The 26,447-nt window shown below is 47.4% G+C and overlaps 1 protein-coding gene across 12 annotated transcripts in view; it reads right to left on the reverse strand.

Moving 5' to 3' along the window:
• MICAL2 (microtubule associated monooxygenase, calponin and LIM domain containing 2) overlaps positions 1–26,447 on the reverse strand; it is a 154,981-nt gene that overhangs the window by 34,180 nt on the left and 94,354 nt on the right. For all 12 annotated transcript variants that reach the window (XM_040258362.1, XM_040258364.1, XM_040258361.1 and 9 more), the window contains exons 4-15: positions 25,321–25,528; positions 20,707–20,823; positions 18,947–19,048; positions 15,012–15,167; positions 11,844–11,944; positions 7,363–7,620; positions 6,078–6,193; positions 5,110–5,236; positions 3,935–4,025; positions 2,722–2,869; positions 1,496–1,695; positions 860–966 (exon numbers count right to left, since the gene is read on the reverse strand). In XM_040258362.1, the coding sequence (XP_040114296.1) occupies positions 860–966; positions 1,496–1,695; positions 2,722–2,869; positions 3,935–4,025; positions 5,110–5,236; positions 6,078–6,193; positions 7,363–7,620; positions 11,844–11,944; positions 15,012–15,167; positions 18,947–19,048; positions 20,707–20,823; positions 25,321–25,528 (1,731 nt within the window). The remainder of the gene's footprint in view (positions 1–859; positions 967–1,495; positions 1,696–2,721; positions 2,870–3,934; positions 4,026–5,109; positions 5,237–6,077; positions 6,194–7,362; positions 7,621–11,843; positions 11,945–15,011; positions 15,168–18,946; positions 19,049–20,706; positions 20,824–25,320; positions 25,529–26,447) is intronic.

Consider the following 26,447-nt stretch of genomic DNA (forward strand, 5'->3'; position numbering starts at 1 on the left):
GATGACACAGCACAACAATTAAGATAAATAACTTTTTAAAAATTGTAATTTCTCACTAGGCCTGCAGGTTGCCAAACTATGTGCCAAGGCACCCCCAAGGGACCATAGTGAATTCAGAGGAGCTGCAGGATATTTTAAATTTTCTAGGGAAGCATGGTGATGCTTGTCACATACCTTGCAAAACACGCCTACCAAGTTATTATATTTGGACGTAAATACTTAACAAATGAAACTTTTAGGTATTTCTTTTGATCTGGGAGCAGTTTGAAAAAAGTGACTAAGACGTGAAAGGTGCCACTGAGTCAGGAAAGTTTGGGAACCTCTTTATGAAGCTCTGAACTCCTCAAAGGCAACGGCCCACTTATTAATCATCTCTATATATCTGTTCCCCTCAAAAACTAACAAAACTTTCAGCTTTAAAGTTGGCATGAAGTAGGGCCCAATAGACATTTGTTGAATGAATGAATTAAAAAACAAAAAGAATAGAACAGAATGTGTAAATGCAGCCTCTTCATCAACCTCTGCTACTAAAGGGCCATCATGTTCCTGATCCAAACTGCTTAGCAAAGTGAGATATCATCTCCTCCTCCCTGCTTAGGAGGCAGAGCTAATCTGCTCTACTTTAAAAAATCCTCACTGGCATGTCCTCTTCACTCTCTACCCTGCCCTTCCTATGAGCACACTGAAAGCTTTGAAGCTGGCTGCATGGCGCAAGGGAAGTTGACTGAGTCCTACTCATGTCTTCCATGAGTGCGTAATCTGTGTAATTTATCAGCACAGACCCAGCCTGTGGCATTTCCCTTCCCCTCACCCCATCCACGTGCAAAGAGAGATTAAACAACCCCAGACTCAAACTTACTCGCGGAGTCCTCTTCCTCGGAAACGTGAGGTTGAGATAGTGATGAGGAATGGATGACTTGGCCAAGCTGAGGTCGGCATTCTCTTCATAGTTTTTATGCCAATAATCTGTTAGGAAGTAAAAGTAAGACTGAGATTCGGATCCTGCCACTGCTCCCCCGGTGTTCAGGGGGTGTCACTGAGACAAAGTCCCTCCAAAGTAACTCCCTCATCCCCAACTGAAGCTGCCAGTGGCCTGTGTAGGGAGCTTGTGCCACTCTGTCAGTGACCTCCCAGTGACGAGGGCAGGTGCAGACCAGCCCTATGTGACACCTGCCACACAGGACCCACTTATATACACAGAAAGTGTTAGTCGCTCAATTGTGTCTGACTCTTTGTGACCCCATGGACTGTAGCCTGCCAGGCTCCTCCCATTCATTGTATTTCCCAGGCGAGAATACTGGAGTGGGTTGCCATTCCCTTCTCCTGGGGAATAGAACCCGGGCACAGGGTCCATCCCTATTTAGGCTCAAAGGCAAAGGGAGGGGAGGGGTCAGCCCCAGAACAGAGGCCACCAGTGTGAAGAGCAGCAAGATGTAGGTGCAGAGCAGAGATGGCTCAGGGGCAGGGAAAGCCTCGTCCAAAAGCAGGTCCTTACCCACAGGCCTCAGAGGGGTGCCCCGGAAAAGCTCGTAGAACTTGGAGAGGTACATGACCATACTGAGCTTGTCGGGCTCCTGGGCTGATGCCATCTCTTTGCCTGTGGTCACTGGGGGGATGCCAAACTCACGCTCCGCCACGTCAAATGCCAGCTGGTTGTTCTCCACAGCGTCGTCTTCGTTCAAAGAGTCAAAGTTGCTGGAGAATCAGAATGAAGTGAAGTTCAGGGAGAGGATGGAGAGGGGTGAAGAGCTGAACAACCTCAGCCGTAAGGAGCACTGCAGGGGACCCTGTTCCTGCTCGGATCCCTCCACCACCACCCCTGACCCCTTAGCAGGGCTCAGCCAGAAGAAGTAAACCCCCTTCTCACTCAGGGAGGGACCAAATCAGATCTGGGCCATGAGAATGTCACTGGGCTGAAAACATAAGAAAATGATTGGAAAATCTATGAGCTATTTTATTTTTAAGTAGTTCCCTTATATTCTTTTCCTTTTAATTACAAAACCAATATGAGCTTCTTGTAAATAAAAGAATCAAGTTATATAAAGTAACAAGCGAGAGCCCTGTCCCCTTCTCGAGGCAACTTCACTTCTTAAAGGTATCAGTTGGGAACCTTTACTAGGTTGCCGTCCAGCCTTCTGGACAAATTTGCTCATGGGTGTGAGGTTATACTGCAGTTGATTTTAAAACAATAGAATAGATATATAGTGCTTTTGACATCATAAAGCATTTCCACAAACATAATCCAAACTTCCTAATGACCTTGCTATTATTCCCAATTTATAGATGAAGAAGCAAACTCAGAGAAGATGAGGGGCCTGCCCAACAGTATACAGCTAACAGATCTGGGTCTCAAATCTAATTCTTTTGGCTGTAAAACCTCAAACCGGTCCCCAGAATTAAGTCTTGCCTCTAAGTCTTCTCTTGAGGATAAAACTTGAAGATGCAAATGCTCAAATTTCCCAAAAGAAGAGAGTTTGGAATATAAGTGCAATCAATTCGTGAATCTGAGCCACTTTAGCTCCTCACAGATCAGACAAGCTGCAGGCAGAGTAACCAGTGTAAAGGGAAGAGAACAAACTGAAGAAAAAACTCAAATCCAAAGTATGTGAAGAGAATACTGAACCAAGGATTCTGCATGTAGAACAGCCCTGGTCTCCCTTGTCTCCAGGGTCCCCTTGAGAAGTGAGGAGCTTGCCAGGTCCAACAGGGCCCCAGACTCACATCAGGTCAGGCCGGAAGCGGTGGATGATGGCACACAGGGCCAGGCCACTGCGCCAGGACGTGGTCAGGTCGGTGACGCTGACATGCTGGTAGCCCTCGGTCTGCTGCTGGCACCAGGTTAAGAGCTTGCTGGGCCGGATGTCTGACTCTGCAGCAGGAGGAGACGGACAGTGGTGAAGCGCTTTGCAGAAATCTCAGCAGCTACCCTGGGGACCCCCTCCATCTGCCACCATGGGTGGGGACCAGGAGGAAAAGTATGGAAGTAAGGGGCTGTGGGCACGGGTGCAGCCCTGAGGGGGTCCTATTGAGAGTATGCAGGATGCTGGGACAGGAAGCATGGTCTCTTGCAGTAAAGAGTCCCTAAGACCCCGACTCTGTCCAGGTCCTGGTTAGAGGTCAGGAACATAGGGGTAAGGAAGACATGGCCCCTGTCTATAGCACGCTTATCCTGTGGGGAAGACAGATGCATTAGTGGGTGACAATGATGGAGAAACCAATGCCAGGGGAGCAGGTTTGCTAGAGTCTGGCAGTGCCAGGGAATTCACCAAAGAAAGAGTCATGGAGGAAGTACATATGAGCTGCTTCTAGGAGAGTGTCTAAGACAGAAGGAGGTTTCCAGGGAAGAGACAAGGACTGTGGCATGGCAAAGAATCTAGAAAAAGGGGCCATGTTATGTGAAGTGGTTTATCAAAGGGCCAGCAGCAGTGGGGCGTGTGAATGTGGAGGGCAGAGAGAAGTGGCAGGCAGGACACAGGTCTGGGAAGCTGGTGCCTCTTTAAGCAGGATGATGACCTGAGCACAGGTGGATGGACACTGAGAAGTTAGCCATTTAGCCCTCCTTTCCTTTTGCACGAGTGCCGGGCTGTGCCAGGCCCCGGAACCAGTAAAAGAGCGAAGCATGTGGAGCTGGTTATCTAACTGAGGAGTCAAGATTCCTCAGACTGGAAAACAACAGGAGAAGAAAAGCAAGTCCCAGGGAAGTCATTCCAGTTCACTGTAATGTACCAAGCACTCGCCTCTACCCCACACAGTGATGCTATGGTTGGTATTGTCCTGTCCCAGGTTTACAGGTGAAGAAACTGAAGGGCAGAGATGAGAGGCACCTGGCCAAGGTCACTGGATCAGAACCAGGCTGCCTGCAGGGCCTGGGCCCCCGCCTGCCACCCAGCCGGCCTGCTCCCTGCAGAGTTGGGGTCCCAGGAAGGCCTCTTACCTCGCCTGGAGAGGCCGACGGATCTCCTCACTGAACCCAGCCTCTCAAGAGGATACTGGTGCAGCTCCTTAGTAATGTACAAATGCTTCACCTAGGGGAGAGGGAACCCAACTGTCTGCCAGTTCTTCCCCAAATCCCAGTTGCAGGGCCTCTGAACCCTTTTCCTCTCTCACTGAAGGGCCCGACCTTCGGCAAGGGAACCAGCAATCTGATACAGAGCTATGGACCTGTTATCCATCCAAACGTGGGGGAAGTCAAGAGTGAATATAGATAACTGGCTTTTTAAAATTCACACCATTTTTACCCTATTAACTGAAGAGGTCAGAGCTTGTGTGGCTCTAAGTCAGCGAGAGAAAAAATAGACTCTAGAACCTCGGATCAAAGGACTTGATATTTGATCAAGTAGATTATTCAAGAGAGCTATGCTCAGCAATGGGCTTCCCTGGTGGCTCAGACAATAAAGAATCTGCCCACAGTTCAGGAGTGAGTGTGCTAAGTCACCTCAGTCATGTCAGCCTCTTTGTGACCCCAAGGACTATAGCCCACCAGGCTCCTCTGTCCATGGGATTCTCCAGACAAGAATACTGGAGTGGGTTGCCATGCCCTCCTCCAGGGGATCTTCCCGACCCAGGGATCAAACACGCGTCTCTCATTCATATCTCCTGGATCAGCAGGAGGGATCGTTACCACTAGTGCCACTTAGGAAATCCAAATGCAGGAGACTGGGGTTCAGTCCTTGGGTCAGAAAGATTCTCTGGAGAAGGAAAGGGCTGCCCAATCCAGAAATGGCTACAATGGCCCAATGCAGAATTCTTGCCTGGATAATTCCATGGACAAAGGAGCCTGGCAGGCTACAGTCCATGGCATGGTCGCTGGACATGAGTGAGTGACTAACACTTTTCACTCTTCATGCTCAGCAGTGCGTGTGCTCAGTGACTAGCAAACATGTAAATCCATGTACATATGTGAACACACACCTACATGTTCCAGTTCTTTCTGTGGGCTAGAGATGCTGACTCTACCCTGTGGCTTTCCTAGAGAGAGGAATTGTCCCACCTTTAGGCCAAGAGGCATTGGTGACCTCAGTCCCAGGACTGTGCCAAGATTTTAGGTGACCACCCCTTCCTACCACTCAGAGCACAGTGACCCAGACAGGACTCCAGGCAAGGCCTTACCTGATGCGGCCTGACGCAGTTTGAGTTGAGGTTTGGGTACCGCGTCCCCGGGTCTAATGTATACTGCTCAAAGTTCTTGTTGATGTTCTCTGGGGTCGTTTGAGGTAACAGTCGGTAAAGACTTTCTCTGGAGGGAGGCAGAGCTGGGGTCAAAGATTGCTCTTGCAACCTCGGGCCTTCAGTTCCACCCCTTCTCCCCACCCCTCGCCCCCCTTCCCATATTCTCAAGAACTTCTTAGATGTGTTTGCATAACCCTTCCCAGCAATGCCTGGCCCTCCTGGTTCCTGAGATTTACAAAGCAAGGGAGGGTCAACAGGGTTGGAAGGAAGCAGGAGGGAGCCTGGGAGGTGGTGATGCTGGCCTCCTCCCCTGGGCAGAGGGCAGGGACTCAGCTGGCAGCCCAGCAACCTGTGGTTTTGCTATAACTGCCACTCAACCTCCTGTGGCTGCTTATTCGTGACCACAGGTCTCCACACCCAAGACCAGCAGAGGCCTGTCCCCACCCGCCAGCCCTGACTTTTCCTAGTCCACCAGCTGTCACAGCCATGTGGCCCACAGCAGGGGTCTGAGAGGAAGCTCAGGATCTCAGCAGTGGAAGAGGCCTAGGAGGTCAGAGCACCCAACCCTCAACAGAGTGGGACTCAGCGCTGCAATGGAAGCTTCCCCTAGACCTCTTCTGGCTGCTCAGTGTCTCAGCAGTGCTGAGAACCCCAACTTCAGGGCTGCCCTGAAAGATGAAGATTTCTCTTTGGCATCCAAGACTTAAGAGCCTGGCCCCTAGGGAAGTAGATCATGACAGAGGTAGGTCATTATGGAGGACTTCTCCTAGGGGACACCAAAGGTTAAATCGGCCACATGTGGGAAGGGCAAGGTAGGGGCTCCAGATTTCATCCAGCCTCACTCCTGCCCCTGCCTGAATTTTGACTCAGCCCTGCCTCCAGCTGAGGGTTCTGCTGTCAGTACTCACCTTTCAGCCAGAAGCTCCAGGGGAGAAGTGCCCTGGTCCCAGCTTTTCACCATCCATGCAGTGTCAAAGGCTGCCAGGAAGCCGCGGGCACAGCCAGTGCCCATGGGCCAGAATGGCTACAAAGGACACATACAAAGTTCCAGTTGATTCCAGCGATTCCCAGCCTGCCATCCCATTCTATAAAGCACTTGGTGTTTGCCAGGCCCATGGGAGGCACTGGGAGGTCAGAGAGGTGACAGGCACATCGCTTGGATTCACCACAAACACAAGTAACTGTAGCATAAAGTCTATGCAAGGGTGCTATGACATGGAACCACATAACTGCTTTGGGGGCTCAAAAAGGCAGAGGCAGATTCCCATGCTGGGGGAGGGAGACAGAAATAATCAAAGAATACTTCACAGAAGAGGTACGTTCATGCCGATTTTAAAGAATGGATAGGATTCTGATCTTGATCCATTCCGGAACAGGGAGCAAAGTCTTGGTGGTAGGAAAATAACAGAGCCCGATGGAAGAACAGCCTGTCTGGTTTGGGTGCAGCAGAGAGTGTGGGAGGAAAGTGCTGAGAGAGAAAGCTAGGAAGGAGGACTGGGACAGCAGCAGAGGCGTGCTGAGGGCTTATGCAAGGAGCTTAGGTCAGAGTCTGCACACCGGGATGAGCAAGCATGGATTCACGAAGCTAAGTTCTAACTAAACTGTTCCATGTGCACCCAAAGCATGGTTTGAAATTTGATGCTAACGTGGGATACATGCATCATCATTTTTTGGTCAGTGCTTACATTAAGATAAAAATTTCCCCCTCCTGAAAGCACTCATCTAATCTAAGAATGCTAGCATCTGCATATTTTCTGGGAAGAATTTTGAGCAAGGAGGCCATGGACTTTGGGGCCAACACTCCCTTCTTGCTCCTATATGAACTCTATGCTGAAAGTCCACAGAGATCCACAGACTGGAGGAAGAAGTCTCAGGATCTACAAGCTCTAAGAAGGATGGCCCATGAAGTCCAGACCAGGGCCGCTTAATTTTGTGCTCCAACCGAGAAGCCAGCCCAAAAGAAACCAGAGGAGCAAGGGAAAGTGTTCCTGCCTGTATATAGGCAGAGTTGACTCCTCTGAATTTAGTCAAAAGGCAGGCTCTAAGGCCAGGGTGGGTTTGTCAGAGTCCTGCCAATTGACTGAGAGCCTGTCCTTCCCCTGAGCTTCAGGACAGCAGATGCTGCTAGTTAAAAAAGCAATGTGGGGGTCTATCTTCCAGCAGGAAGCAGGGGAATCCAAACGTAGGAGGTACCTCAAGCAAGCTGTCACCCACGAGGGCCACGAGCAGCTGGTGTGACTGCCGCTCGCGTACCAAGGCCGCATTCTCGGAGGCGTACATGGAGGTGAAGTCGAACATGGCCACATCGGGCTGCCCGTAATGGTTCATGGCAAAGTCTAAAGACGGCAGCTGGTAATTGGTGGCGAAGTCTGCAGCCTCGCGTGCGTAGGAAAGCAGGTTGTCCTGGTTCACATTCTCCGCGCACAGCAGCATCTCTGTGTCGACATAGTCCTGGGGGAAAGAACGCGAGCACAGTGTAGCAACTTGCCCTCAAGAGGGCAAGGAGTCATATCCACTTCTTTGCAAAAGGACTTGGAATGGATTTGCAGAAAGGCTAATTGAGACAGAACTAGAAAATTGGGGCCCAGGGAACAAAACCAGTCATCTGGAATGTTGAGAGTTATGATTAAACATCACATTTGGCTTTGAGCTTCCTGGCATCCAAGGCAAAAGGGAAATGAGATATGTTACGGGGCTTTCCTTATCAGAAAGAAGGAAGAATAGAAATTCCTAGAGGAGGCAATTTATTCCTGGCACTAAATTCTAAAAGAACCGTCTGACATAGGAATTTTGACAGAGAGCAGTGTGTTGTAACGAACAGTGTAAATAATTGTCCTGCAGAAGTACAGAAGCATATGTCATATGGCTGGTTCTTACGATAACGTTCAATAAAATTAAAAGACAAAAAAGCAAGTGAGTAGGAGTGATTTTACAATGGACTAAGCTAAGCTAATGTGGTCCAGAAATGCTGTGGCTAGTGGTCAAACAAGTCCAAAAAAGAAACGGGTAATTGGCATAACTCTCAAACTTTCTCTCCAAGATCAGCTACCCCTTTTCTCAAGAGGCTAAGGGCTCCTCAGGGCCCTGCTTTGCTCTTACAGTGTTAATGTTGCACTTTCCCACGGGGAGGTAGAGAACCCTGAGCTTAGAGGACTAGGCTATCCCCCTGGAGGGACACTGGCAATGATCTCTAGGACATCTCCCAGAGCCAAATCTGCTCATAGTGTGGCTATAGAAACTAAAAGACCACCTTTCCCAAAAGAGGACACAGAACATGCGAACTCCCTGGGGCGTGGGGCAAGGACTAGCATGTAAGACTAACATGGGCCTTGCGTCAGTGAGATCAGCAGGTCAAATTCCATCTCTGTTTATCGATTGCATTGACTGTAACTTTGGGCAAGTTATTGAACTTTTCTGAGTCTCCGTATTCTTATTTGCAAAATTTGAGTTTGCAAAATGAGATTAACAAAATCTACTCCATAGAACCATGTGAGAACTAAATGAGACTGTGTACATGGCTCCCTAGCCCAAGGCCTAGGAATAGGGAAGTTTACAATGACTGAGATTCCAGTCTGTAATAACAACAGCCAAGCCGCAGTATGTGCTGAAGTGCATCCCCAACACCCCAAGAGTAACAGCATGAGCATTTACAAAGGTCTTAGATGGCACAGCCTCAACCACAAACAGTGACCTGCTGTGGTAATTTTCCCAACAGCCATGATTTCCCCCAAATTCCAGTATTTCCACATCCAAACCACGTCAACTAAATTGAACCCAGAGTTGGCCCAAGAGCCTTTTGTTGGGTCACAGCTGGAGCTCCTGTTACTCGCTTTCCTTTCTCATACCTGTTCTTAGATCACAGGATCACTCTCCTCCCTGAGGGTATGGGAGAGTGAATGGAGAAATCTCAAAGCTACCCCCTCTTCAAAACGTGCCACAAGCACTGTTACGGAGGACTGGGTGATGGATGGATGTGGACACTGAATGATGAAGGTGGCACCAGCGCTGATGCCACAGGCAAGACTGCAGGGACCTGGCCAAGGGGCGGACCCCCGCTGTGCTGGGATGACAGCCACCTCCCCCAGGGCTGCCGGGAGGAGCCAAGGGGTCTTGCTGGGCTGGAGGTCCAGGTGAGAGGGTGTATGGTAGAACAGACTTTTAGGAAACAGGCGAGTACAAGGATGAGAGAAAAAAAGTGGGAATGGGGCTATAAGAAAGAGGGTAGGGCCGAGGAAGGAGAGCTAAATGAAGATACAGGCAGGAAGTGAGTTTGGGCCTCATTTTGCACAGGCCTAGGGAAGAGAAGCTGGGTCCTAGACGGAGGTGGGGAAGGAGAGAGGAAAGCAGGAAGCATGAGAGAAGAGTGGGGAATCCAACAGGAAGAACAGTTCCCCAAGGTGTGGAGGTGGAAGGGGGCTGCAGACCAGAAAAGGTTAGGCAACACCTGTTCACTGCTGCAAATGAGGGTGGACTCAGCACAGGGAGACCAGCTGTGATGGGCATCCGTCCACCTCACACTCCTGGCCACCAAGCTCCTGCTGCTGGGGTTAAGACCAAGCCTGCATGTTCACAGGTCAGCAGAGGCAGGGGCCTGGAGGGACAGACGCAGCTCAGAGCCCAGAGGTAGGGCTCCTATAAGAGAAACTTTAGTCTCCCTTCGGTAGTCACGGGAGAAGGCCCAGAGATCAGCAGGAATAGATGGGGAAGCAGGTCAGTTAGTCATTCAGCAAACATTCACTCAACACATTATGTATCTCAAGGAAGATGCTGGCCCATGTAGAGACAGGAAAACAGGATTTGCCATTCCTCTGGGAGCAAGTAAAGAAGGGCAATTTAAGTAGATTGGGGTAGACAGGTCAGCTCTCAGCTTGTGCAAATACTATAGAGCTTGGCTGGACACCTGGAGACTCCATGCAGGACCCCTGAACCAAATGGTGTCTAGTTCTCCCATGTCCAGTCTGGCCTCCAATTTCTAGAGTTCATGTCTTATATCTCAAGGACCTTTTGCACCAGCTCAGATGATGCTCCCAGATTCTCTGAGGTAGAAGGAAGGCCTTGATGGGGACAACTATGGGTCCCCAGCTCCTGCAATAATTATGGGACCAAAGCTCAAAGTTCCCACCCACCTGGTGCCATGGCACAGAGCCTGAGGGGAGCATGGAGGGGCTTTGGCAATGCCAAAAAATCAAGTCACCATGAGCAACATGTTGTGGCCAGGAGAAACACCCTGGGATGACCAGGAGGAACCTCAGCATCCCAGAAGGCCAGAGTTCTCAGCCAGTGACACTGGAACCCTAATTGAAACTTGGCTTGACTCCCCAGAGACGGGCTAAGAAGAACTTCTGTAGCTCCTTCCAAGCTAAGGTACCCACCGTACCTGCACCTTGGGCCCTAAATAGTCCTTCACTATGTGACACAGGCATCCCATTGGAGGAAGTAATTCTGAGAGGCACATCTGTGGAGCAGAGGGAAAAAGGGGGCATGGCCTTACCTCCCCAAGACCGGGTCAGCAGTGGGGCACCAGATGTTGAAACCCACATCCGCTGATTGGGCTAAGTTGGCTTCGTTCACTAACCCCCCTCCTATTCCCAGCCTCCTGTCTAGCAACTCAGGCTCTCAGCAAAGCTCTGAGCTGATGCAGAGGAGGCCCAGGGGAGGGCTGGGTTACTAAAGCTGCCCAGCCAGCTGCCAGCACGAGCTGGCATGAGGATAGGTGCATTCTTCTCTGACAAGCGTCAATGAATGGTCACCATGCTGCCTGGGCTACAGGCCGACCCCCTGAGAGCAGGCTGACCTTGGATTGCATGATCCTTATCTTAAGGCCATAGCAGCAGCAGCAGCAGCAACCAGGGCTCTGGAAGGGTTGAACCCTGACCAAAGAAGCTGTCAGCCCAGGGCCGGTCACTCCATGTGCTCTTTCCTTGCAGCCCTGCTCTCTTTATAAGCAGGAAGGTGCAAAAGCAGGAAGCAGAGGCCAGGAAGGACAGCAGGACAAAAAAGCAGGTGTCTAAACCAGGCAGAGACGCTGCGGAGGGAATCTACAAGCCTGCAACATGTCAGTGCTCTGTATACATTTAAAAATATATTCCTCTGAACAATCCTTTGAGACAGAAACTATTATTCCTATTCTGCAGATGAGAAGACTGAGGCTCAGAGAAGACAAGCAGCTTAGTCACAGTCCTGAGTTAATACATGGCAGAGCCAAGATTCAATTTGAATCTTCTTGACTACAATAATGCTTTCTCCCAAACCATGACAATGTGGCCACAGCATGAAATTTACAAGTAAATATGCCCATGTCCCATTGGGACAACGAACCACCACCTGCCTCCAAATTACGTGTAACAGCCCAGAAAAGGAGGAGGTGGTAAATGAAACACATGGTAAAGACCTTCACTGACACTTGGGTGAGAATCTTAGCAACCCCCCAGACCAGCTGTCTGCAGAAACACCCCTGCCTCTTATTGTTAGTGTGGGCTCCTCCTTCCAACATTCATGCGCCACCAAGGAGGACTTGGTGGGGGGTGGTGCCTTCCTCTACAGTCCCTCTTCCCCCAACCCCAGCTCAGTTTCTGGCAGAACAACATCTACTCCCACACTCGCTGATGCTGCCAGCCCAGGTCCCAAAGGGAAAGACAGGCTCGATACACAGCCAAGAGATGAGAGATACATACATTAATGATGACACCTTTGTCAAGCAAGCTCTGCTTCTTGGCGGTCATGACAAAATAGTGGGTGCAGTCCTTGTAGTAGACAATGTTCTCAAGGTCAATCCCTGAAAAGAGGAGGTTATGGACACAGTATTACTTCTTCAGCGCCTACTGTGCGTTAGGAATCCTGCCTGGTCTCATTATAGGTTTCATTATTTATCTGCAAAATATTTGTGTTAGACAAGTTTTGAAGATACAGAAGGCTGGCAAAGATAAAGTCGAGTGCCGGAATTTACCCAAGTCAACACAGCCTTCGTAGTCCCACAAAGATACTATTTTCTTTTTAAATTGAGATACAACTTTGTGCAGGTTTAAGGTGTTCAGCATACTGATTTGATATATATAATGCAATACGATTAAGCCTCTATTTCTTTTAAAACTCACAAAGCTCTTCGGGGCTGTGGACCAGTATTTCCAAGTCAGAGCTGAGCACATGTTGCAGAAAGGCACAGTGCTGTCCATGGCATGGCAGTTAAGTGGCAACAGAACCAGGATTTGAACCACAGTGTGTCTTTTTTTAATTATTATTTTTTAAATTTTTTTTTCACAGTGTGTCTGAATCCAAGTCCCATTCACTGTTTCCTCCATGTGAACAGAGACGCAAGAGCTATGTGAATTCTCCAAAGACTAAGAGACATTTCTACCATCCTCCTATTACATGTGAAAATCCTGGTGGCTCTGGTAGAGCAATTCAGAGGACTGGGTTGTATCTTTTTGTACTTTCCATCACCTGCAAAAGACTTTTTAGGCTCGGTTTCTCCATTTAAAACAATGCCATAAAATAACAGCTTAGCTCAGTGTTTCTGAAAGGCGGATCTCTAGCCAGCAGCATCACCTGAAGACTTATTAATGCAAATAACTGGGGCCTGACCCCAGCCTACCGAATGGGAAACTCTGGGGAGTCTGGCCAGCAATCTGTGCTTGAAGAGGCCTTACAGTTGATTCTGATTCACCCTCAAGTTTGAGAACCACTGGTGTGGCTTCTTAGGAGAAAAAGGAACAGGTTTAAGGCAACTTAGCAGTTATCACAGAAGCGTGCTGGGTAACCATGGAAACCCCTTTATTACTCTTAAATAGGAAACAGCCATCCATGCCTAGGGGCCCCCAGAGGATCCAGGAAATTCATTGCTGTCTCTCTGCGAGGGCATTGTTGTCGAAAAATGGCCAAAGGTGATGACCGAAACAAAGTGTGAAGGAAGCTCATTGAAATATTTGGAAAAACACACTCAACATCCTGTCATAATTTATATTTGGTGGTTTGTTTATTGTCTTGGTTTTTGAGGGGAAGGGAGGGCTGGAGAATTCTTAAATCATTCAAAAGGGCATAATATGCTGGGAGGAAATATTAAAAAAAAAAATGCCACTGTGGTGACACTCAGAAGGTCATGCAGTGGACACACAGCACTGTGGCTAGTGAGAGGCAGTCTGGCTCAGTAACTAATCCCATTCCTAGAAAAGTACCTTACAGAAATAATTCAACAGCAGTTTTATCAGTAACAGTAAAGTCCGAAAACTTTTACCGTAAAGGGCCAGAGAGTAAATATTTTGGACTTTGAGGGCTATCCGGTCTGTGTTGCAAGCCCTCATGGCACCAAGGTAAACAAACCAGCCTGGGTGCATTCTAATAAACTTCTATTGATGGACAATGAAACTTGAATTCATAACTTTTTTATTTATCCCTTAAATTTGCTCTTTTGATATTTCTGCAGCCATTTAAAAATATTAAAATCATTTTTAGGTTGAAGGCAATACAAAAATGCATGGCAAGTCATGGTTTGCCAACCCCTGGTTTAAATGCTTCAGCAGTGAGTGACAGTTCACTGCATGAGCTATTCCAAACAAACCTGACCGTCAGGAGGACTGGGCACAATGGACAACATTTAAAATGCGATGCTGAATTAGAAAAGCAGAATAACAGTGTTGACACTTCGGTGAAAGCTCCGGCCACGTAGAACGTAAGGATGCCAGTGGAGAATTACCGAAAAGGACTACATGAAAATGATTGTTCCTCTGCTAGGTGGTGCTGGGTGTTAATGATTTATTTTTAGTATAAACGTTTTATTTAACATTGTTACACTGCCTTTTCAAGGAGACATATATATATTTCAAAGTCAGGTTAAAAAGAAAGGGGAAAAAATCTGAATTTTACTCAATTGGGAACAGGAGTTTCACCCTTCTTCTCCCTCACCCTGCAAGATTTTTTCTCCACTATGCTTACAGACCACCTGACAGGTTAGTAATTGATTTGCCTATTGATGGTCACCCCCCACACCCCCACAACACCTATAGAATATAAACTCTGAAAGAGGGATTTTTGTTTTGCCAACCCGTCAATCTCATGCCCTTGGAAAATGGATGGTAGGTGTTCAATAGATATTTGTTAAGGAAATGAATGAGTCCTTTCTTCAAGTCCCATGGTTGAGAGACAACCGATGCCCTTGGGTGTTATGACCCATCCTCCATATCCCTGACCGTCCCTGGAGGGAAGGGCAGCTGGTACACTGATAAAAGCACCTATGCCCCTTTTTGGACCACCCATAGGTTGCTGGTTCCCCATCAGAGTGCTCCTGGAACCCCACACTGACTTAGGGCATAGATTCACCAGCCTGTTTTAGGATGGTTTATGTGGCTGTCTCTCCCCAGACCAGGAGCCACTACTGGGAAGAGACCATGTCAACCTCAACTGTGTATCCCATGAAATTGAGTGCAAACTCCAGGAGATGGTAACAGACAGAGAGGGCTGGCGTGGTGCAGTCCATGGGGTCACAAAGAGCCAGACACGACTTGGTGACTGAACAACAGCAAATATGACAGGCAATCAGTAAATGTCTCCTGAGTATAGATGGTTAAATAAATAAATGGTTATCTATTAACCATTATATAAATGGTTATCTATTTTCATGTACAACATCTAGAAATTTCCCTCAAGAATCCTTCCTGTCCCTAAAGGAATTCTGTCCATTATTATCCTAAAGAGAAACTCCTGCTTCCACTTTACCAGAGTGAGTCTCTTGGTGCCAAGAGCTAGGAAAGCCAAATACCCCCGCCCCTCCCCATTCCACCCCACTCCAACCCTGTACAGAACAGAGAAGCATGAACAATAGCCTGGTTTGACAAAGGTAAAGGTCCCACCTGTTTCTTCTTTAAGATCCTGAAAAAATTTCTGATTGAAGATGAAAGCCACACCGCTAATCTCTTCCACCTTGGCCTCAGCTGTGCTGTTTCTGTTGATGAAGTTGGCGGTGATTGCAATAGCCAGCTTCCCACGGAATTCTTTTCTTCTGAACCCTGTGTGAGGTAAAGGGGAAAAGTGAGTCTTTCTTCTGGATTTGATGTGAAAACTGGAAAAGATTACTGAGAAAGCTACTCTCAGATGGCCCATGGGACAGTGAAACCAGATTTTTGGATCTAGAGTATAAAGGCAGACAGAAATGCTAAGGTTTGTCCCTGAGGAAGAAACCCATTGGAGGCCTTTCTCAGTGGGACTTGTTTCTTGCCCCAAATCTCTAGGACCAATTATCCTGGCTAGGCTTCCGAAACAACAGTGTGCTTCTCCAGTGGGCAATCACAGGGCTCATCCTTTAGAACAGGGGTCCCCAACCTCTGGGATCTAATGCCTGATGATCTGAGGTAGAGTTGATATAATTATAGAAATAAAGTGCACAGTAAATGTAATGCCCTAGAACCATCCTGAAACCACCACACCACCCCCCCACCCCCACCACCCATGGAAAGATTATCTTTAGAAGAAGCAGATACAGACATCGCTGCAAGGTAGTCTCATGAAAGACCCACATGCAATTTAAACTTACACAATTAAAACTACTGTGATAGCATTTTTCATGTTTTTCCCCATTTGATAAGTAGAATTATGAGATTGAATTCCTGTGGGACAGAGATTTTTAACAAATTCTCTTTCAGTCTCCAGTCCACAGTGACTGGCATTTAGTACTCACTCCATATATGTATAATGGAGAGATGCAATTCTAACTTGCAATTGTTTTAGTTCAGTGACTAATTGAGGTTCTCACAGTTTTCCATGGTGTACATTGAAATCACTTTTTTAATGGCCATAAGAATTCTGCACCCAATTACAATGTGTTTTTTTTCTTTTTTTCCCTTTTCCCTCACATGCCAACTAGCAATTTCAGGATAGCAGTGGTGTGTCCTACACTTCAACTCAATTCTGACACTACCTACACAGAGATAAGATCAGATCCCACAGGTTAAGAGCTCAGTCTATTTCAGATGCCAGTTATAAGCCCTTGTCGTCACCAATGCTTCTGACTAACCAGCTCTAGATTGTAGGTTCAAGAACTCCCTCCTGGGTTTGATTAATTTTCTAGAGTGGCTCTCAGAACTCAGAGAATATCTTACTAAATAACTCAGGATCAGCCAAGTAGAAGAGATGCTTAGGGCAAGGTGTAGGGAAAGCTAGAGCTTTCACACCCTCTCCAAGCATGCTACACTCTACTCTCTGCAAACCTCCACTTGTTCACCAACCCAGAAGCTCTCCACACCCTTTTTTTTTTTTTTCCTGAGGCTTTATTACAGACACATGCCTGGAATGCGGGAGACCCGGGTTCGATCCCTGGGTTGGGAAGATCCCCTGGAGAAGGAAATGGCAACCCACTCCAGTACTCTTGCCTGGAGAATCCCATGGAGGGAGGAGCCTGGTAGGCTACTAGTCCATGAGGTCACAAAGAGTCGGACATGACTGGGCGACTTCACTTTCACTTTCATGAGTGATTAAGTCACTGGTCAGTGAGCTCCATCTCTAGCCCCTCTCCCCTCCCATGAGGTCAGGAGATAGGATTAAAAGTTCCAACCCTCTAATCATTTTTTTTTTTTTTGGCTCCCCAGGCAACCAATCCCCTCCCTTTCTTAGGGGCTTTCCAAAACTCACTTCATTAACATACACTCAGGTGTGGTGGAAAGGAGCTCGTTGTGAATAACAACACAGCCATTTCACATTTATGGTTCTGAAATGTTTTCAGGAACCACAGACAAATATCATAACAAAAGATGCTCCTCTTGTTCTTATCACTCAGGAAATTCCAAGGGTTTGGGGAGCTATGCCAGAAAGGGAACAAAGACCCAGATATATTTGCCTTATTATAAATCACAATATCACGGGCGATTACACACAGGATCACCAACAGGTGGTCCCATTTCAATGGACCACCACCTTTTAATCCCCTTACTTTTTAGCATTTGTCTTTTCCTTCAGTCCAGAATTTCCTTTCCACCCCAGCCCCAGGTACTGACTGCTTTTTTTTTTTTTTTAATTTTTTTAAAATTTTACTTTACAATTCTGTATTGGTTTTGCCATACATTGACATGAATCCACCACGGGTGTACATGCGTTCCCAAACATGAACCCCCCTTGACTGCTTTTTACTTAGCTTAACTCAAGGCATTTATCTTGCTAGCAGACATAACCTCTGTCTTCAGCACCAGTAGGGGATTCCCCTCCCCTTTTCATATGCTAAGACTCATGCTAATGCTAAACCCAGTCCACTCTTTGTGACCTTATGGACTGTAGCCCTCCAGGCTCCTCCCTGCAGGAGATTCTCCAGGCCAGAATCCTGGAGTGGAGTTGCCATGCCTTCCCTCCAGGGGATCTTCCCGAGCCAGGGATCAAACCTGTGTCTCCTGAATTGGCAGGCAGGTTCTCTATCACTAGCATGGTGATTCCAAACTTCTTTGCTGAAATCTCTTTGCTAAAAATCTTGTTTCTGTTCAACACTCTCTCATTTTGGTTCTTCATTAGACCTTTGTGGAAGTGGTCAATGATGGTCAGTAGTCTCTAGTATTTTTTAACTGGAGGTGATTTTGCCCCCCAGTGGGCATTTGGCCAAGTGTGAAGATGGTTCTGGTTGCTACAACTAAGGGCGCTGCTGGTATCTAGTGGGTAGAGGTCAGGGATGCCGCTAAGCATCCTACAACACACACGAGAGTCCCCATGACAAAAACTACCTGGCCCCAGATGCCAAGAGTGCCATTTGAGAAATCGGCTCTCATCTGCTTACCTGGTCTTAAGTTGCTCAGATGGTTCTCTCCCTTCCTGCCCTACTTATGTTAACAAAATGTCAAACCATCCTCAAGGTGGGCGTGGATCCTGGATTTTTATATTCAGACTTACAAACCATCAGAACAGCCTCATAAACTAACAGTACAACATTCAGGTGGGCAGCTGAAACATTTTCTTGATCGATATCCAATACTGACTGCTTGGGGTGGGGGAGTGGGTGTGGATGTGAAGGGAGAGGAAAGGGGCAGCACTGTACGGCAGGTGGGAAGGGCCTTGGCTAGGAGGACCACACTTCCTGAGGTCTAGCAGACCAACCCTAGTTCGGGGAGAGTGTTCTGTCCTCAGTGAAGGTGCCCTCCCCGGCAGACATCTGCAGGCTGTAGCCTTTGAGCAAGGCAAGCTTGAAAAACAGACCTGTCCTCAGCCCAAGAGATTCCATGTGGGACCAGTTGGTCTTCAAACCAGGGTCCTAATAGATTCTAGATTCTCCCCTAAAAAACGTGTTATGCTTCCAAACTTAGAAGCAGAGAGGTGTGGTTTTATTCCTTGACAGTTTGGGCTAAACTTATCTCACTGACCAGCAGTGAGCATGCTGTAAAGTTATGAGAGATGAGGTCCTCCTTCTAGCGTATTATACTTCACAGTAAACCAATACCATCAACAGTATAAAATGATTCTTAGTCCGAAGAAGTGGCTTGCACACTAGCAGGTGTTCAATAAATGTATATTGATTTTTTCTTTTAATTTCCATGATGTTTAACCTTTAAAAAGAATGGTTACATACGAGTCTTAGGCCAGTCCTTATAGCAATGTTCTGAGAGGTCCTACTATTCACAAATTACAGAGCTTCAAAGAGAATTAAATGGTTTTCTCTAAATGCTCAGCCTCAAGCAGAGCAGGGCAGTTTGCCCTTCTATCAAGACCCCCAATCCAGCTTTGGCACCTACCATCTTACACCCATTCTCCATGCCTTTCCTGATACACCCTTTCCCACCCCCATCCCTCCATTCTCAGCCCTAAGAAGAGTCATCACCTTCCAGTGTGTTCCTGCGGCCATCCGCGCCAATAATGACATCAAACTCAAATTCCGACAGAGAGTGATCTGCAGGGAGAAATTCTGCTCGCCAGCCAATTTCTGCCAGGACAGAAAAATGAGATGAGTTGGCAGTGAGAGATGGGAGGACAGAGTGATTACATGCCCCGCCCTGTGTTGGCCATGAGCAATGGACAATGCCACCAGGTACAGGCACCCGAGATAGAGGCTCCAAAGGAAAGACCCAGACTGTTCAGATTCCCACGTGTATTTGGAGTCCTTCTGGCTTAGTTTCAGTTCAGTCCAGGAAAAGGTAAATCAGCAGTGCCAATTCCATGCCTAGTTTTACTGGTTTCTATAAAGGCTGGGAGTCTATGAAACAATTCTCAGGTGAAATCTTGCTGGTTACCCATAATTAGAATTTAACACCCACTACAGATCTGGGAGGGCTTCTCTGGTAGCTTAGCTGGTAAAGAATCTGCCTGCAGTTCAGGATACCCTGGTTTGACTCCTGGATTGGGAAGATCCCCTGGAGAAGGGACAGGCTACCCACTCCAGTATTCTTGAGCTTCCCTGGAGGTTCAGAAGGAAAAGCATCTGCCTGCAATGCGGAAGACCTGGGTTTGATCCCTGGGTTGGTTTGAGACCCTGGAGAGGGTATGGCAACCCACTCCAGTATTCTTGCCTGGAGAATCCCCATGGACAGAGGAGCCTGGTGGGCTACAGTCCATGGTATTGCAAAGAGTCAGAAACAACTGAGTAACTAAGCACAGCACACAGGAATCTGGGAAAGGTTAAGAGCACATAATTTGACATGAGTCAAATCACACATATTGTCCTGCCACAAAAGCCAACTAATGTCTCCCCTAAAATGTCAATATTCTGGGCAAAGGAAGGAGAAATCAGGATTGTAACCTATGTGTGAAACTACAAGGTTTCTGACACAAAACTGGACCCAGAATTGAAAGCCCTTTCCAGCAGCAGAAGAGTTTGATATTAAGATATAGAGGCATCATGAACAAACTCTGGCCATGGTGAATATAAAAGATCAGAATTTTTATAAAATACTAAAAGGAACAAGAGAAAAATTACTCAATATGACATACCTAAGGTGGATGAATTTTATGGCTTATAAATTATTTTCCAATAAAGCTTAAAAAATATTATAGGCTAAATAATATTTCAAACATTTATTTCACATTTGCTCTCAAAACTTCATTTTTATTTACTAGAGTTTAAAACATCATACAGGTACAGTAAGTATATCCACATATCTGTGTGTGTATACACAGCTTGAAGAGCATGTGAATGAATTTTATCAGATAACCAAATTCTTTCCCACTTACTACTTAGACTTCATCTGTCAAAATACTGCCTCCTAGTGACAGGGTAACCAAATTACAGGTTTAATGTGTGTGTGTGTTTAGCTGTGTCTAATTCTGCAACCCCATGGACTGTAGGCCACCAAACTCCTCTGCCCATGGAATTTTCCAGGCAAGAATACTGGAGTAGGTTGTCATTTCCTACTCCAAGGGATCTCCCCTACCCAGAGATCAAACTCATGTCTCTAATAAATCCCCTGGGAGCTGAAGAACAAACCTAAAGTGACAGCAATGATCCAAAACAGTAAAATATCCTTTGATGGAATTATGTCAAACAGCCCCAGAATAATTATTACAGAATCATCCTCTGGGAGTTGCAAATGTTGTTTCCATTTCACAATATCTGATTTCTAGGCCAAAAGGAAAATTATACTGTACTTTGATTTTCTTGATCTTCAGGAGGCTCTAGAACCTTCACAAACTCCACATTCACGTGGATTTCAACCCCCAATATCAAGGCCACCTTGAATAGGATGAGCTGCAACTGACGAATACCTGTTAGAAAGGAAGTTGAAAGAGATGAACTGTCATTAACAATGTCTGAGTGCCTCTTGTATGCAGAACACTATCTAATTACCATATGATTTCTGAGCATAACAATATAGAGGCATATCTCATTTTATTGCACTTTGCTTTATTGCGCTTTCTAGATATTATGTTTTTTACAAATTGAAGATTTGCGGCAACCCTGTATCAAGCAAGTCTACCTGTGTTACTTTTCCAACAGCATTTGCTCATTTTGTGTCTATGACACAGAGACTGTGTCATACTTTGGCAATTCTAGAAATGCTTCAAACTTTTTCATTATTATTATATTTGTTATGGTGTTCTGTGATCAGTGACCTTTGATGCTTACTCTTACAAAACTCACTGAAGGCTCAGATCATGGTTAGCATTTTTTTTTTAGCAATAAAGTATTTTTAAATTAAGGTATTTACATTGCTTTTTTACACCTAATTCTATGTGCATATACACTAGATAGACTACAGCGTAGTGTAAACATCACTTTTACATGCACTGTAATTCATGTAACTTGCTTTATTCAATATTTGCTTTGTTTTGATGGTCTAGAACCAAACCTGCAATTTCTCCAGGGTACGCCTGTACCAATAATGAACACTACTGAGCACTAATTATGTGCCAAGCACCCTGTGTTCTCTCATTTAACCCTTCCACTGCTTTCTCATTTAACCCTTACTGTGGCCCTTTGGGATAATTACTCCTGTTTTAGAGATGAGAAATTGAGGCTCAATAAAAAGCCTCTTGATGAAAGTGAAAGAGGAGAGTGAAAAAGTTGGCTTAAAGCTCAACATTCAGAAAACAAAGATCATGGCATCTGGTCCCATCACTTCATGGGAAATAGATGGGGAAACAGTGGAAACAGTGTCAGACTTTATTTTGGGGGCCTCCAAAATCACTGCAGATGGTGATTGCAGCCATGAAATTAAAAGACGTTTACTCCTTGGAAGGAAAGTTATGACCAACCTAGATAGCATATTAAAAAGCAGAGACATTACCTTGCCAACAAAGGTCTGTCTAGTCAAGGCTATGGTTTTTCCAGTGGTCATGTATGGATGTGAGAGTTGGACTGTGAAGAAAGCTGAAAACTAATGCTTTTGAACTGTGGTGTTGGAGAAGACTCTTGAGAGTTCCTTGGACTACAAGGAGATCCAACCTGTCCACTATAAAGGAGATCAGTCCTGGGTGTCCTTTGGAAGGAATAATGCTAAAGCTGAAACTCCAGTACTTTGGCCACCTCATGCGAAGAGTTGACTCACTGGAAAAGACTCTGATGCTGGGAAGGATTGAGGGCAGGAGGAGAAGGGGACGACAGAGGATGAGATGGCTGGATGGCATCACCGACTCGATGGACTTGAGTCTGAGTGAACTCCAGGAGTTGGTGATGGACAGGGAGGCCTGGCGTGCTGCGATTCATGGGATCGCAAAGAGTCGGACACGACTGAGAGACTGAACTGAACTGAACTGAGGGCTAAGTGACTTGCTCAGGTTCACCCAGGAGCAAAACTGGAATGTGGATCCAGATCTGTCTGACTCCAAGACTGTGCTCTAGCTGTCAGGTAGGTGACACCTGGTATCATGAGGGTGACTCTCTTTTCTGCCTCCTTCCTGAGCTGAGCTGTGGGTTTGACAAGACAAAGATGGAAAGGGAAGTAAACAGAGAGTGAATAACGAGTTAATATGTACAGTCAGAGAGTAAATGGCTTACTCTGCCTGAGCTCTCAGCCATCCCTGGTAATGGGTGGAGTGGGGAATCCTCCCCACAAAGCTAGACTCATGTTTTCCACCTCCTACCCACTCTCCCAAACTCTCCCAATGAGTGGCTCTTTGTTTTTCTATTTTGTCCCTGCCATTGAGCACAAATGGGCATGCCTCCAAATAAATTTCTGAGAGCACAAAGGTTCAGATTACCTGTGGGTCCTTCTGCCTTTTGTGGGCTTCACTCCTTGAGCATTTATTGAACATCTACCATCACACAGAGCCATACCAGGCCCAGGAAATATGGAACCCCATCTGACGGAGGAAACATGGGTAACCAGAATGGGGCAGGACCTGGTAGCTGGAGCCAGCGGGGTGGCAGAACAGGGTCTGAGCTGCAGTCCTGAAAGCTAAGGAAGGAGGGACCAAGAATACTAGGTTCTATGGAGAGATTAAGAATATGAAGACTGCAGGAGGCCAGGGCACGGGAGGAAGGGGAGCTTCTGGAGAGAATCCCTTTAGCACGGTACTGGGGAGAAATCAGACCACAGTGGAAGCCGGCATGAGTGGAAAGTGGAGGCAAAGTCTAAGTCGCCTCTTTCTAGAATGAGTACTTTGAGGTGAAGAAAAGTAATGGGCTGTATCAGAGGACTGGAGGGGCTGAGTGAGGCAAGGGCAGGGGAAAAGGCGAGAAGGAAACTGAGAGCATCTAGGGTTGGAGAGGAAGCGACCAGTTCTGCCTCTGACTTCGGGCTGAGAGGGAGGAATGGGCACTTGGAGAGAGGAGGGCGCAGGAGGAAGGAGAGGGACTGGCAGGGGGAGTTCCCGCCGGTGGCCTCTCTTCTGCAGAGTGTTGGAGGGAAGTGGATGGAGGGAGGCCATCCGCTCAGAATGAGGAGGCTGTGGTGGAGGCTTGGGACGGCCACGGTGGGAACTGGGGGAGGATGCTGACACAGGACCAGTGGGAAACTGCTGAGCAAAGCTGAAGACCAGGTCACAGCTGGGGCTGGAGACCATGGCCAGTTTGAAAGGGAGCCAATCAGCCGGTGCTTGAAGAGTCCATGCCAGGAAATAGGCCATGGGGGCGGGTAGGCTTCCCCTCATGGTTTCAAGGTTCCCAGTCTATCTGGTTTTAGCACCCAATAGGTACTCAATAAATTCTCCCTGCCTCCCCACAGGTACTGGAGCTGCCCTTGACAACGATCACTCTGAACTTTGAATCTCAGTTTCAGAGTCCTGCCCGTGTTTCCACACACAAGAACCAGGGGTTAAGTGGGGGCCCCGTCAATGGAGCAGTGAGGGGCCCCCTGGCTAGAAGGGCAGCCTGGCCTCCTTTGAGGCCTCCTGGTGATCAGCTCTGCCTCTCAAGAAGGCTCGATGGGAAAGTGGTGCTTAATGTTGTCATTCTAAACTGGTACCAACATACATTCTTCCGTGGGTGGTAAGGAATATCCGGAAAGCTGACACTGCAGCCTTCTGGGCAAATCCAAATTTCTTTCCATTGGACTCTTGGAATTTTCTCATCCCAGGGCGGGAACAAACCCTGGGCCCCTGCTGGTAAGGTCTCCTGTATCTGACTAAATTACACCCTGTCTGGCTGCTAATTCTCTCCAGTTGTTCTCGCCCTAGCCCCACACCCTTTCCCATCAGTGCCTGTCCTCATAAGAGCATGGGTCTCAGGGTTCTCCTTCCACTCACTGGTTGAGAGATTGCAGCTCTGAATTTATTTGAGTTTGGGGATCCTGGCTGCTTCTTGTTCATTGTACCCTGCTGGATGCAAAGTGCTTCCTGAACACTTAGACTGGCCAGGCACAGTGATAAGCACATTTCACACGTGACCTCATCCGATCCTCTCAGCTCTCTTGGTAAGCAGGCATCGATCACATTTAGGGGAGACAAAACTGGGGCTGGAGGAAAGTGAGAAGTCTGACCCAAGTCACACAGAAAATGGACCCAAATCTCTTCAAACCCTTAACTCTCCCCACAATAATAACTTCCCTGACTTTTATGAGTTATGATTGCTGTATATAAAATGACTAAAGACTCCCCTGCTGGTGGTCCAGTGGCTAAGACTCCAGGTTCCCAATGCTGTGGGCCCGGGTTTGATCTCTGGTCAGGGAACTAGATCCCACATGCCACAGTTAAAGATCCTGAGTGATGTAAGTAACTGGTGCAGCCAAATGAATTAAAAAAAAAAAAAAAAGACCTCTTCCCTGTAAAGCATGAGGAGGAGGGAGGCTTCTCTCCCAAAGCCTGCCTGCACAGATTCTACCTCGAGAGACCCAGGCCTAAGTAACATCAGCACAGGAAGCGCCTCAGTGCTCACTTCACCCTACTAATCATTCAGGGATGGCCCAGGACCCAAAATCCACCTTCCCAGTCCCCCTCCTTTTCTGGATGGACCCCCATCAGGATGGCCTCTGTCTCTAAAGCTCAAGGAAACCTGGTGCAGGAAACTATATGACTTAGCTCTGCCTCTGTTTACCATATATCATTCATTCATTGAACAGAAGTGCACTGAGCGTCTACTATGTGTCAGGCACCATTTTACGCCCTAAAGATGCTGTGGTAAGACATACCATGGTCCCCAGCATCATGGTGCTTCCAGCTAGGGGGCACAGCACAGGCTCTGGCACTAAATGTCTGTCGGTTGGATGTGAGGAGCCCCCGGAGACTTGCAGGATGGAACATCCTGGGGATTCCACAATGTGGAGAAATACCCCACCCCAGGTCAGCCCCTTCCCCACACGGGGTGCCACCGCTGGCTCCACTCACTGATATGGTCGATGGAACCGGCACAAAACTTCCCATAGAACTTCTTGGCTCCCAGGCCTCGCAGGTCGTGGATGGTGAAAGGCCAGAGGTGCAGCACGTTGTTCCGGGAGAAAGTGTCCCTCTTCTCCACCACGACCACTTTGGCCCCCAAGTAGGCAAGTTCAATGGCAGTGCGCAGACCACACGGTCCTCCGCCAATGATGAGACACTGAGGAGGGGAGAGCGGAGAGAGACACTCAGTGGCCTCCAGCCTCATGGACAGAACTTCCTCCCTAGTCAGCAATGTAACTGGGGAGCAAACCCACATGCACCCAAATTAACCAGTGTAAATCGAACACTTAGTAGGACCTGCCATTCATACATCCCATGTACGTTACCTGTGGGTTTACCCCACACCAATCACTGTGCCAAATCCTGTGAAGAATGCAGAGTCCATGAAGGACTTGGGGAAGGCACAGTAAGATAGCCGTGAGGTTCAGAGTTAAACTGAACTGGGCTTAAATCTCAGCTCTGGCATTTTACCTGTTAGTCCAGGTGGATGGAGAGAAGGATACTTTGGGGGAAAGGAGAGAAAAGAGACCAGGATTCATCTGGAACTAGATGCTGAGAGTCTGAAAAGTCAAGCGAAGGGGTATGGTCATGGTCCTGAAAGCACTGGGATTGTGCGGCCAGAAGGGACAGGAAGGCGTTTCTGCTCCAGTCCTGAACTAGGTCTCTGGGTCCTGCAACACTGAACAAGACAGGGGTCCTTCCCCAAGAAAGCTACAGCCATTTAGGAAAGAAGAGAAGACACGTAATGACCTAACCAACTACTTATACTGGGGAAAAGCCCTTCTATTCAAATAAAATCTTATGAGTATCACTGCTCCAATAAAAACAGGAAAGTGGCGGTCGGTATTCTGGCTGACAGACCCCCCTCGCAGCAGCCCACCCTACCCCTGGACAGGCCCTGAAGCACCTTTAAGAGGCAAGAGTTCAACTTGGGAGGGGGGTCTAACTAACTGGGGATACTCCCCCAGAGTCACAGAGCAGGGGATCTGCACCCACACATCACTGCTTGACACCACACAGGCATCTGGAAACATCCCTTCCGCTCGGGATCAAACCTTATCTTAAAAAAAAAAAGC

This window comes from Oryx dammah, unplaced genomic scaffold, assembly GCF_014754425.2.
Source record: "Oryx dammah isolate SB20612 unplaced genomic scaffold, SCBI_Odam_1.1 HiC_scaffold_17, whole genome shotgun sequence".
NCBI classification, from domain to species: domain Eukaryota; kingdom Metazoa; phylum Chordata; class Mammalia; order Artiodactyla; family Bovidae; genus Oryx; species Oryx dammah.